The 12,961-nt window shown below is 52.5% G+C and overlaps 1 protein-coding gene across 1 annotated transcript; it reads left to right on the plus strand.

Annotated features, from left to right (window-relative positions):
• The first annotated feature begins 37 nt into the window (after positions 1 to 37).
• Positions 38 to 12,894, plus strand: LRRN4 (leucine rich repeat neuronal 4). The gene is made up of 5 exons (XM_057704093.1): positions 38 to 707; positions 2,535 to 2,739; positions 8,165 to 8,302; positions 9,742 to 10,924; positions 12,706 to 12,894. The coding sequence occupies exons 1-5, from the start codon at positions 38 to 40 to the stop codon at positions 12,892 to 12,894; spliced, it is 2,385 nt and encodes a 794-aa protein (XP_057560076.1).
• Positions 12,895 to 12,961: the final 67 nt, after the last annotated feature.

The following is a 12,961-nucleotide window of genomic DNA, read 5'->3' on the forward strand; positions in this document are numbered from 1 at the left end:
ATGCGCTGACCCGCTGTTCTCTCTCCAACCAAGCGCCATGTGGCGGGCCCTGCTGCTGCTGCTGCTGCTGCCGCCGCCGCCGCCGACTGAGCCGCGCCCGAGGCGGGCGGGGCCTCTCCAGAAGACCGCAGCTTTCCAGCTCACTCACCAGGGCCCCTGGGGGAGCGGGGCCGGCAACGCCACGGTCTCGCCCTGCGGAGGGCTCGCCTCCGCGGGAGTCACGACCCTGACCCTCGCGAACCAGAGCCTGGAGCGCCTGCCGAGCTGCCTGCCGCGCACGCTGCGCAGCCTCGACGGCAGCCACAACCTGCTGCGCGCCCTGAGCGCGCCCGAGCTCGGCCTCCTGCCGCGGCTGCAGGTGCTCACGCTGCGCCACAACCGCATCGCCGCACTGCGCTGGGGCCCCGGCGCGCCCGCGGGGCTGCACACCCTCGACCTCAGCTACAACCTGCTGGCCGCCCTGCCGCCGTGCGCCGGGCCCGTACTGCCCGGCCTCCGCGCTCTGGCGCTGGCCGGGAACCCGCTGCGGGCGCTGCAGCCCGGGGCTTTCGCCTGCTTCCCCGCGCTGCGCCTGCTCAATCTGTCCTGCACCGCGCTGGGCCGCGGCGACCACGCGGGCATCTCCGACAGCGCCTTCGCGGGAGCGGGCGGCGCGCCCCTGGCTGCGCTCGAGGTGCTGGATCTCAGCGGCACGTTCCTCCCGCGCGGTGAGTGCCGCGCCGGGTGTCCGAGCTCGCGGGTCCGGCGATCCGGGGAGGGAGGGCCGTGAACTTCTTCGAGGGGCGCTGGCCTGGGGGCCTGCTTGCAGGAATGCTCAAAGAGATCCGCCCCGAGATTCCCCGAGCCCAGGGAGCCCTGTTCGAAGAAGCGCCGTACCAGGCTTCATTCCTTGAGTCCCAAGAGGCAGGGATGTTATCTCCGTTCTGCACGTGAGGGAACCAGGGCACAGAAAGGGGAATGGCTGGCCCGCGGCCTCCTAGCCAGTAGCGGTGCCTCCACATCCGAACCCAAGCGTTCTGTGTCCAGAGCCCACACTTTTAGCCTCTCTGTTCTGCTCCCCCAGCAGAGCTGGTCAGTGCTTGTAGAATGGGGAGTGGATGCAGCGCTTTGGGGCTGAGGAATGGATGCACTTGGTACCACACACTGAGTTAATGGTGAAGCACAGAGGATGCCTTCATTGGTTTCTACTCAGTTGGCTAAAACTTTCTGTGAATGTCGAATCCTTCAAACGAGACAGAGGAGGGAGGTGAGAAGACCTGTCCTCCTTTACTTGGCGTGTTCTGACTCTGATTCACAAGGTTGGTTTTATTTTAAAAAACACTTCTCATGTCTATACAGTAAGTCCCCTACGGAACACCGAGTTCCGTTCAGAGACTGCGTTAGTATAGTAAGTCCAATTTGTTCCTAAGCCTAGATACCCAACTAACACAATCAGCTATATAGTACTGTACTGTAATAGGTTTATAATACTTTTCACACAAATAATATATAAACAAACACAAAAAATAAAACATTTTTTAATCTTATAGTACAGTACCTTGAAAAGCGCAGTAGAACAGTACAACAGCCGGCATCCGGGGGCTGGCATCGCAAGAACAGGCAAGAAGAGTTACTGCCTGGAGGTGGGAGAGGGGCTGGGAATTGTAGAGCTGAAGGATTGTCAGCAATAGGAGACGGAGGGCAAGCTGCAATGTCACTCACACCTGACGCTGATGGCACAGAATTCAATTGCTGGATTCAATTCTGTCTACCCTCTTAAAAACACGATCCAGTGATGTCTGGGTAGGCGCTCTTTTTTTCTCAACATAGTTGACATAGTAGCACTGGATTGCATTCTGAATGGCTGCTGCAACCTTCATGTACTGTTCTATGTCGTACCTGTGCCTCAAAACTAACAATGCCTCCTCAAATAGAACTAACTTACATGACTGGACATGCGAATGCATGAATGTCTTTGAAAGTTCGCAATTTGAAGGTTCGTATGTAGGGGACTTACTGTAATCACCTGTTCCACCACTGACAAGAGAACAAGGAACGGGAAACAGGAGAAGGGGCACGTTCTCCATTTACTACGAGAGCCACAAAATGAGGTTTCTGGGCCTCCCGCTGCCTCACTCCTCCTCTCCTCCTTCCTTATATTCCCCAAAGATTTCCTCTGCTCCTGGTAGCCATCAGACTGAAGGCTGGGGTACTTCTGTGTGGGGTTTAACAAGAGGTGGGGCAACAGCAGACTTGGAGACAGTGTCCTGGGGTCAAGCCCTGCCCTGTCCCTTCCACTGTGTGGCCTTTAGCCAATCACTGTCTCTGGAGCCTCAGCCACCTGGGGCTGGAAAAGGAAGAACCAGTCATCTCCGAAGGCCCTTCCAGCTGAAGTGGCTCGTGCTTCCAAAATTCCCAAAGCCGCCCACTGTGCCCATGCTCAGCAGTGACCTTCACCCTCACCTTATCACTCTCGTTGTTTCCGTAATGCCATGCCAGCATCCTGCGTTTATGCCTTCCCAGGTAGTGGGCAGTTTTCCCGCTCTGTGTTTCAGTTCAGTCAGGATGGATCAGAGACCTGCCAAAGCTCACGTCCCTCTACCTGAGGAAGATGCCCAGGCTGAGGAGCCTGGAGGGGGACATTTTCAAGATGACCCCTGACCTGCAGCAGCTGGATTGTCAAGATTCACCAGCACTTACCTCTGTCCACACACACATCTTTCAAGACACGCCTCGCCTCCAGGTCCTTCATTTCCAGAAGTAAGTGTTCCTGAATCACGTGACTGCTTTTTGCCCGCGACACTAAGATGAATAGCAAAAACTATTTTATAGGATAAGCCAGACCTTACTTTTCCTTCCACTGCTCCTTCAAGTCCTAGCTGGGGTCTTGTTCCTCCTCATCCTTTGGGTGATATCGTGGGCACATCCCAGAGAGTCCCTCCAGCTTAAAAACCAGGCAACTCAGTCCTGTCCAGAGTAATGTTAAAACTTCAAATTATCGCACATGCAAAGTTTCCTTAAGCCCAGAATGAGAAGTGGGGAGAGGGGTTGAAGGCATCAGGATCTTCTCTTTTTCTCCATCCACCTGCTTCCTCATGTGTTTAGGCACGTCAGCAGCGCCTTCCTAGGCTTGAGCAGGTCCTACGTGCATTAGGACCTTGAGCGGTGCCATCTGGCCCAGTGGACGTCCACAGTGTCACTATATCCACCCTCCTTCCCAAGAGCAGCTACTGTCCTGACTTCTAGCAGGAAGGGCACTGTCCCTTTGAAGATGATCCCAGGCCACCTCCTTTCCTGGGGGCCCGCAGCTGGGCCCTGGGAAGCAAGCACGGTTGCCCCACCATCACTCTCAATGTAGCCACTTCTCTTTTTTCTCTGCTAGCTCCACAGTACTCACTTTGGGGCTTTTCACGAGGGAAAAGGAGATAGCTCAGTGCCTGGCACATTGTGTGTGCTCTGTAACCTTAGTGAAGGTCGTGGTGGTTGTGATGAAGGTGATATAATGATGACGGTGGTGGTAATGGTGACTCTGATGATGGTGATGGTGGTGAATTGGTGACAGGGTGGTGATGGTGAATTGGTGACAGGGTGATGATGGTGATGGTGGTGAATTGATGACAGGGTGGTAATGGTGACTCTGATGGTGGTGATGGTGGTGAATTGGTGACAGGATGTTAATGGTGATGGTGATAGTGATAATGTGGATGAGAGTGATATCATCTCTGGCTCAGACTGCTCTTTGGAGTTTCAGACTGGTGAAGTATTGTTTAAGGTTATCAGATTTGGAACCAAACTGCCTGGGTTCAGTCCTGACTCCACCCACCACTTACTAGCTATGTGAGTTGGAGCAAGTTACCTAATGCTTCCGTGGCTCAGTTTCCTCATCTGTGAAATGGGGATAATGATCAAATCCTCCCACACTGCATTGTTGTGAGAAGAAATGCTTCAATACGAGCCTAGAACAGCACCTGGCACAGAACAGCAGGTTTGTATTGTTACTACGGGTCATCTCCACTGGATGTCTCATCAGTCTGTCAGCATCTAGCACACAGCGAAACACACAAGCCTGGAAACCATGTAGGGCCTAGGCTGGAGAGCCCTAACTGAGCACCCTCAGCACGGAGATGGTGGAGGAGCCACCACATGACAGTGGGTGCTGATGGGGATACTGGTGAAGACACCAGTGACGACGGTGGTGGTGGTGATGAGAGCATGGCCCTTGCTTTCAGGGAGCGCAAGTTCTGTAGGTGGCAGACATCTGTCAATTGTCATGATACACTGGAATCAGTAACGGAGGCACATGCCAGGTACCAGGCTATAAAGCAAGTGGGATTAATGATCAGCTCCAGCAGACTGGAAGAAGAACATAATTGATCCATATCTTCAAAGGTGAGTCCAAACTCACCAGGTGGAGAAAGGCAAGCTAGACCCCAAGAAAAGCAGGCATAGCTGGGTCACAAGTGGTGGCTGAGTCCTCTCATCCCTGTGCTTCTCAGTTCACTGCAATCTGACCACGACTTCAGCTTCATGATTGAATGGAACCAGTGGCGTTTCAGCTGCTGTGTCCAGCGGACACTTCTCTATCCACTGAGCCCCTTGCTGAGTCTTTCCTCCCTCTCGACACTCTCTCCTTGTCCTCAGGATGCTGCCCTGGTGCTTCTCCAGCCTTTCTGGATAGGCTTTGTTAAGGTCTTTGGCTATTTCCACTTTTTATAACTTTTTTGCATGTCATTTCTCACCCAACATGATTCCTCTAGCACTGTCTCACCCCCTTGTCTGATGCCATAGGATTTGGCAAAATGTGGGGTGCTGGTGACATTCATTCTCAATGGAGCCAGTTGGGAGCGGGCTGAAAAGTCAATGCAGGTGTAGACAGCTCTTAAGCTTGGCCCCCTGGTCACCAGGTCCAGCCTGGTCTCTGTGCCCAACAGCTCCCATGCCAGCCCTTCCCACCTACCCTGGAGGGCAGCTTGAGGTCAAATTCTCATCATTCCCTACCCCGCTCAGCAAGAGCCTTCTAATCAGTGATTCCACCTTCAGGGGCCCACACGTTAGTGCAGGGGTCTCAAATGGTTCTGTGCCGTGGACTTCCATGGCAGTCTGTGAAGGCTGTGTGCCTTTCCCAGAAGAATGTTCTTATAGACATAAAATAAGGTACGTACATAAGATTCCAAAGAAAACAATTATAGTTATCAAAACATTTTTAAATGGCTGTTTTAGGAATATATGTGTTTGCGGTGTGCTGCTTTATATAACACCATAAATAAAATCCAGCAGCAGGTCCAATAACTTCCATAATTTTATGATTATAAATGACAGAGAACTACTGAAAAGTGATATGGAAATACCTGTCATGTGTTGGTGATTCACCTGTAGTTTGTTGCCTTCATTTGCCACTAAAGCAAATAGTAAATTTCAGCTAGAGGTTTGTGAAAGTAAAGAAGTAATATTGTCCATCCAAGTTCACGGAGCCTGTCTCTGAGGACCTCAGGTTAAGAACCCTTGTAACCCAGTCACCACATTCAGCCAAGAGGTCTGTCTAAATTATAATCTGATCAATTCTTAAGCCAAATGAAAACCTTTGTGTGCTGCCCATGGCTAGGGGGAAGGTGTAACTCTTTGGCTGACTCATCCCAGGCCCCCCCTGGCACCACCACCACCCCATCCCCCAGTCCCCCCACCCTCCCCCCCACCCCCGTGCTCCAGCTGGGGAAGGAGCCACACTCCCTTTCTGGGAGCTCTCAAGCTTCTGAAGCTCATTAAATGCAATCTCCCCTGCTGGACCCTCTGCCCCTCTTCTCAGCCCACCTTGCTTCTGGCTCTCCTGGCTCAGCCACAGCTGCCCCCTGGGGGGCTGGCTGTGATAGATGCTGGGCACATGTGGGTGCCTGGCACAGCCAGCACCCTCTGGAGAGGCTGGCACCCTGCTGGCTGCTCTGCCAACCCAGCACGCCCAGCGCCCTCTGTAGTCCTCTCCCACAATGCTGCATGCAGGAGGGAGAGCCCTTTGGCAATATTTCAGCAAAAAAAAAAGGGACAAGGGATTGTTTAGAAGACGAGTGGTAGCTTCTTCCACACTGGGGCTCTGTCAGCTCAGATACAGAGAACATCCAGGTGCAGACATGCACATGTGGCGGGCTGTCCCATCCCTCAGCACGCGGGGGTGCAGGTTGCCTGGGTGGCAGAAAGGGCCGCCAGATAAGGAAGAGACTCCATTTTCTTTTTCCTTATCTATAAAATGAGTGAAATATTGGGAATTCCCTGGCAGTCCGGTGGTTAGGAGTCGGTGCTCTCACTGCCAGGGGCCAGGTTCAATCCCTGGTCAGGAAACTAAGATCCCGCAAGCTGTGTGGCACCATCAAAAAAAAAAAAGTGAAATATTATCTATCCCATGATCTGACATAATGATATCAATGAGATAATGTTATCTGAAGCACTAAGCAATGTTACTTTCCCCAAAATATGGTAATCTTCCTCCTCTCCCCCTTCAGGCAAAAAGAAAAATATTTCCTTTGCAAGATGAAGTGTTAAGTAAATTCCCATTCTAAGATTTCCACTCTAGTTTCTTCTTTTTTGCTGTTTTTGGTTTGTTTTGTAACAATTGTGAACTGTCTTTTTTTAAGTTAATTAATTAATTGAGTAATTTATGGCTGCATTGGGTCTTCATTGCTGCACATGGGCTTTCTCTAGTTGCTGTGAGCGGGGGCTACTCTTTGTTGATGCAGGGTCTTCTCATTGCCGTGGCTTCTCTTGTTGCGGAGCACAGGCTCTAGGCTCGTGGGCTTCAGTAGTTGCAGCATGTGGGTTCAGTAGTTGTGGCTCTCGGGCTTAGTTGCTCCGTGGCATGTGGGATATTCCTGGCCCAGGGCTCGAACCCGTGTCCCCTGCATTGGCAGGCAGATTCTTAACCACTGCACCACCAGGGAAGTCCCAGCTTAAGTTTCAATATAAATGGCACACATATATTCAGTGCTGCACAGGGGACAACTGTCAGGTGCCCACTGGCCAGGAGTGTTTGAGCAGATCTGGGTGGTGGGTCCTTCCTTGCCCAGAAGTCTGCATCTCCCCCAGAGCGGTAGAAGGTGGATGGTTCCCAGGCAGCCTTTGATCAGAAGAGGCCTGTAGATAAAGTGCAGCTCCTGTTGCTCATGATGCTCAGATTATAAGTGAGAACATGTACAAGAGGCCGGGAAACTTTGGGAGTTGAGACTGTTAAGGCCAAATGCTCTGTGAGGCTCTGGGCAGAAAGAACAGAAAACCAGGAGGGGGACTGCCATTGGTACGCAGTGGTACACTGTTCGCAAAAATGGCCCTGGTAATTCCTCCCATCCCTGTAGACACAACCCTTTGCAATGTGACTTTGCAGCTGTTCCCATTGGGAAGCAGAGTCTATTCCCCACCCCTTGAAACTGGGCATGGCCATGTGACTTGTTTAGGCCAGAGGGACCTTAGCAAATGTGATGTAAGGAGAGACTTAAAAGCAGTTGAGCAAGTTGGGGCTCGCCCTCGAGCTGGTGGGGACTGCTCCACCACCATGTGCGCAAGCCTGAGCTAGCCTCCTGGGTGATGAGAGACATGGAGAGAGGCTCCGGCAAACCCAGCTGAGGCTCCATATATGTGAGGCCATCCTAGATCTTTCGGGCCCAGCTGAGCTGGCCCAGACCATAAGAACCACTGAGTCAACCCACAGAATTATGAAGAAGAATAAATATGTATTGCTTTAAGCTAAGTTAGCAAGAGCTGATACACTTCAGTGAGGCATCTTCCAAAGGGCTGATGTTGAGAGCGATCAGCTACAGGACAGCTGCAATAGTATACGTTGGAGAGCGTTCTCACTAATGAAGAATTTCTGCCATTTCTTGTGACAGGTCTATAATAACAATATCTTACTTTTTTGTAGAGGTTTACATTTATAAACACTTTCATCATCGTAGACTCTTTTTGATATAACCAGCAGGGAGGACTGTCCCTATTTGTTATGAAGGGTGATACTGACTGGGTTGAGCTGGTATCTCTACAGATGAAAACAAACAAACAAAAAGAATTCCAAGGTTATTAAGAGTTTGCTCAAAGCAATATCATCTAGCCCCTAACAGAATAGTTTTCCCATGACACCACCGTGGCTCTCTGAGTATAGTTTTGACCTGATTGTAAAAGCCTGACAATTGATTTTTGTGTATTTCAGCTGCAACTTGAGTTCCTTCCCTCCTTGGAACCTGCATTCTTCCCAGGGCCTGTCCATCAACCTCTTTGGCAACCCCCTCACTTGCAGCTGTGAGTTGTCCTGGCTCCTCATGGATGCAAAGAGGATTGTCCTAAGCAGGTAACACCTTTACATAGCAGATGACAAGGGTCTGTGTGCCGGCACAGAAGTTCTCTCTCTCATGTACCCATGCTGCGCAGGTCCGCAGTGCTGGGTGGGGCGGCCGTTCCCCTGTAGTCACACTCAGGAACCCAGGAGATCCAGGTGCTGCCTCCCTCCCAGCCAGCCAGGAGGTGAAGCTCATCACTTTCACTCACATCCCATTGGCCAGATGTCACTTAGCAGGCCACGCCTACTGCAAGGAAGGCTGGGAAATGTAGTCTAACTGTGCACCTGCTAGGAAAAGAAAATGGGCTAAACTCCATCTCTGCTAAAGTGGAGTTATCATTGCTTATTTTACAAACGAGTGAGTTGGGGCCCAAAGAGAAGAGTTACTTGGTTAGATTCATGTAGCCACTGGGTGAAGGAGGCAGGATCTACCATTTTCCAAAAATGTACTCTTAATCGCTGGGCCCCACTGAGTTCCAAAACGGAGCCTGGCCTCTTGTCACATTCAGTCCAGGGCCAGTGGGCTTATAGAGCTCTCATGGGATATGAGCAAAAGAATTCCTCTAGAGACTTCCTCTTGGCTGCTGGCTGGAAGAGTTGTCTCAGTGGGGAGCCATGCCTGGGCTGGCCACCAGGAGAGCATGGGGGCTGGGAACACCTCTGGCCTTCAGCACCCTTAAACCACCTCCACCAGCTGATCTGTCCTCCTTGCAGCCCACTTTGAGAGCCCTGTCCCCTGAGGTTCTTTTCTCACCTCTCACCCAAGCCTGGATATCAAGTGGGGCTCAGTCTGCGCCCTCACCCCTTCCCGTTGCCTCCAGCACCCAGGCCCTTTGCAGTGAAGAGTCTTGCTCTGGTCTGAATGAAAAGGTGAAGAGTGCAGGCTCTTCACACCATTTACTACTGTTGATTTTGGCTGTTACATAACCTCTTTGTGCCTCTACCTCCTCATCTGTAAAATGGGGATAATAGTGCCTACCTCATGAGGTGGTGCAGATTAAACTGGTTTATACAGTGAAGTGTTAGCAACAGTCTCAGCATGTGGCAAGCACTCCAAAAATGGGAGCTGCTATGATTATTGTTACTAGCACTCACCACCAGGAAGCAGACAGGTGACAACAAAGTGGCAGAACACACTTGCAGCATCTGGACTGCCCTTCACCAGGCTCACCCTGGGTTTAGGCTCTACATTTGGTAGCCGTGCTATCTTGGGCAGTTAGTTCCTTTTTCCAAGTTCCCATTTCCTTCTCTTCACAATGGGAGTGATGAGGGGAGCCTCCTGCACAGGTTGCCCAGAAGATCACTCAGGTGATCCATGTTGCGTGTGTACCACGTGGTACCTGGCAGATGTGTCACAAGGCTTGGGAGAGGGATTATCCCCACTGAGGACTCAAAGCCCAGCACAGAAGCAGCCCTGATGCCAAATACCTTCTGATTGGCCTCCCCTCTAGGAAAGGAGACACTGTGTGCACACCAGCTGCAGGATCCAGTGACACCTTCTCAGCCCGTCCTTTGCTGTCGCAGCTGCCAAGTGTGTGCCATTCGGACCAAAACACCACCCTCCTTGATTCCAACTCACCTTCCTCAGTCTTCTCCACCCGTGCAACATCTACACAGGGTCCCTCCACCCCGCGGAGCGCAGCCCCCTCTACCCAACCTGCGGGAGGCCGACAGAGTGTCACCAAGGTTCCCTCCCTCCCTGCGGGTTCGCCTACCCGAGCCTCGGGGCCGCGGCACCGCCTTGCCGAGGTCGGGGCCGCTCCCTTTACTACTGTCTCTCCAGCAAGTTCCAGCAACTCTGGCAACCCACCTAGGGCTGCGAGCACAGCCGGGACCGAGCACCAAGAACATGCTTCCCGGCTTGTCCCCGAGCCTGATAGCTCAGCTGCCTCCACCCCCTGGGCCAACAAACACCCTGGTCTCTCCCCTGCCGCCCGGAGCCCAGCGAGCACGCCTCAGCTCGCCCGGAGGACACCGGCCACCCCGCGGGCTCCCCACCCGCCTCCCTCCGAAGGCGGGATTCCGATGCTGCTGCTGGACGACTCCAGTGAGGAGGAGGAGAGCGGGAAGGAGGAGGCGGGGCCGCCAGCCTGGGACGTGCCCTGCGATTACCACCCCTGCAGGCACCTCCAGACGCCGTGCGCAGAGCTGCAGCGGCGCTGGCGGTGCCGGTGCCCCGGCCTCAGCGGGGAAGACACGCTCCCGGACCCCCCCAAGCTGCAGGCGGTGGCCGAGACCACCGACTCCTCGGCGCTGGTGCGCTGGTGCGCTCCCAACTCGGTGGTGCGCGCCTACCAGATCCGCTACGCGCCCGAGGGCGGGCCAGGGAACCAGTCGGTGGTGCGGGACGTCTGCGCCACCGCGCGCCAGCACGCCCTGCTCGGGCTGTCTCCGGCCACCGCCTACCGCGTGTGCGTCCTGGCTGCCAACGGCGCGGGCCTGAGCCGGCGCGCGGCGTGCGGCGCCTTCAGCACCGGGCGCAGCCCCGCGCTCCTCGCGGCCGGGCTGGGCGCCGCGGGCGGCCTGCTGCTCGTCAGCACCGCGCTGCTGGCCGCCGGCCTGTGCCGCCGGGGCCGCGCGCCCCGCTCCCCTAGCAGCCGCACGCAGCTGCTGGCCTACCGCAACCCCGCCTTCGCCGCCGCCGCCGCGCCCCCGGCCCCGCGCGCGCGCTGAGCACCCGCCGCCTGCGCGCGGAGGCGGCCGCCCCGAGCGTGTCTCCCCTTCGCGAGGCCCGCGCTCCCCGCGCACACGTGGCGCTCCCCGCGCCGAGCTCCTCAGCCTCCCCTTCCCGCTGTTTCTCTCTGTTCCCAGAAGCGTGGTGGTTCACGCTGCCGGCCATCCCTGTGTGTGGCTTCACTGGGGGTCTTCAGCCGTCAGTGCCCCTCAGCGTCCAGTAGAACAGAATTGTGTGTGGAGGTAGGAAGAGAGGAAACAAAGCGGCGCCATCCGGCCGCTTTTGTCATGCTGGAAGCGACATCCTCAAGTCATTTCAGAGACGTTCCCTCGTGGTCGAGCTCTGGCTAAGGCTGCTGTTATTCCAGGGGGCGACTTCAGTGGTTCCACCCCCTTCCACCCTCACAGTGGGTTCCCCGAGGCCTTCCGGGTTCATTCGTTCATTTCAGGATATGGCCGCAAGTGTGCTTTAAACCGCAGTCTTCTGGGGAACAGCTGTGAAACAGGGGAGGCTGTCCTTTCAGACTCGGGTGTTTGCTGCATTTCCCTCTAAGACCAGGTGGGCAAAGGAACTGTGAACTTTTTTAAGGAAGCATAATAATTAATAAGCTCACTTTCAGGAACTTTTTTTTTTTTTTTTGAGGGAGAAAAGAACAAAAGGAAAACCTCAAGGCTCTAGCTAGAGACCAAAGCATTTCTCTGCTCAAATTGCATCAAACACACCTTTTTTGTATGATTTGTATTTGACTGTGGGCTATGTCTCGCTACAACTTCTTTTTACTTCTATACAAACTTAGAGGGGAGAGTGATTTTATTAAAATAGGGGTCATATTTCTAGATTTTAATTTCCTACATTAGCATTTACATAAATTTCCTGTGGCCACCGTAACAGATTACCACAAATTGGGTGGCTTAAAACAACAGAAGTTTTTATTCTCTTACAGGTCAGACTGGAAATCCACAGTCAAGGTATCATCAGCAGGGTTGGTTCCTTCTGGAGGCTGAGGGAGAACTATTCCACCCCCCACCTGGTCCTCCCGCCAGTGTCTGGTAGAAGCCAGCAATCCTTGGGTTCCTGGGCTTGCAGGTGCATCACTCTGGTACATGCCCCGCTGTCTCATGACAGTCTCTGTCTCATGTCTAAATCCACCACTCCCCCTTTTCCCATTATCTTTTCTCCAGCCTTACTGAGATATAACTGATATAGAACATTAAGGTGATGATACAATGATTTGATACTCCTATATATCAAGAAATAATTACAATAAGGTTAGTGAACACGTCACCTCATATAGTTATCTTTGTGTGTGAATGAGTGTGTGGTGAGATCTTAGCTACTTTCTAATATACAGTATTGTTAACTGTAGTCATCATGAATTTACATATTTTATAACTGGAAGTTTGTACCATTTGACCATCTTCACACCCCCCTCCCCTTCCAGGAACCACCAATTAACCCTGAGATGGTGTTTTTAGATTTCACATATGATAACATACTGAATTTGTCTTTTTTTTTTCAGTTAATATAATGTCCTCAGGGTCCATCCATGTTGTTCCAAATTGCAGGACTTCCTTCTTTTTTGTGGTTGAATAATATTCCATTACATATATTTTTTCTTCATTCATCCACTGACACTTAGGTTGTTTCCATGTCTTGATTAATGTAATGCTACAATGAACATGGGGGTAAAGATATCTCTTTGAGATAATGGTCTTATTTCCTTTGGGTACGTACCCAGAAGTCAAATTTCCCTCTTCTTATAAGGACACTAGGCATTGGCTTAAGGCCCACCCAAATCCAGTATGACCAGCCTAATTTAAGATTATGTCTGCAAAGACCCTATATGCAAATCAGATCACATTCACACATATGGGGGTTAGAACTTGAACAATATCTTTCTGAGGCACAATTCAACCCACAGCAGCATTGACTTCTAAGAAAAAAAAAAGTTTGATTCTCATGTATCTTGTTTCCACAACACGCTGCAGCACAAAAAC

This window comes from Hippopotamus amphibius, chromosome 12 (assembly GCF_030028045.1).
Source record: "Hippopotamus amphibius kiboko isolate mHipAmp2 chromosome 12, mHipAmp2.hap2, whole genome shotgun sequence".
Classification (NCBI taxonomy): Eukaryota; Metazoa; Chordata; class Mammalia; order Artiodactyla; family Hippopotamidae; genus Hippopotamus; species Hippopotamus amphibius.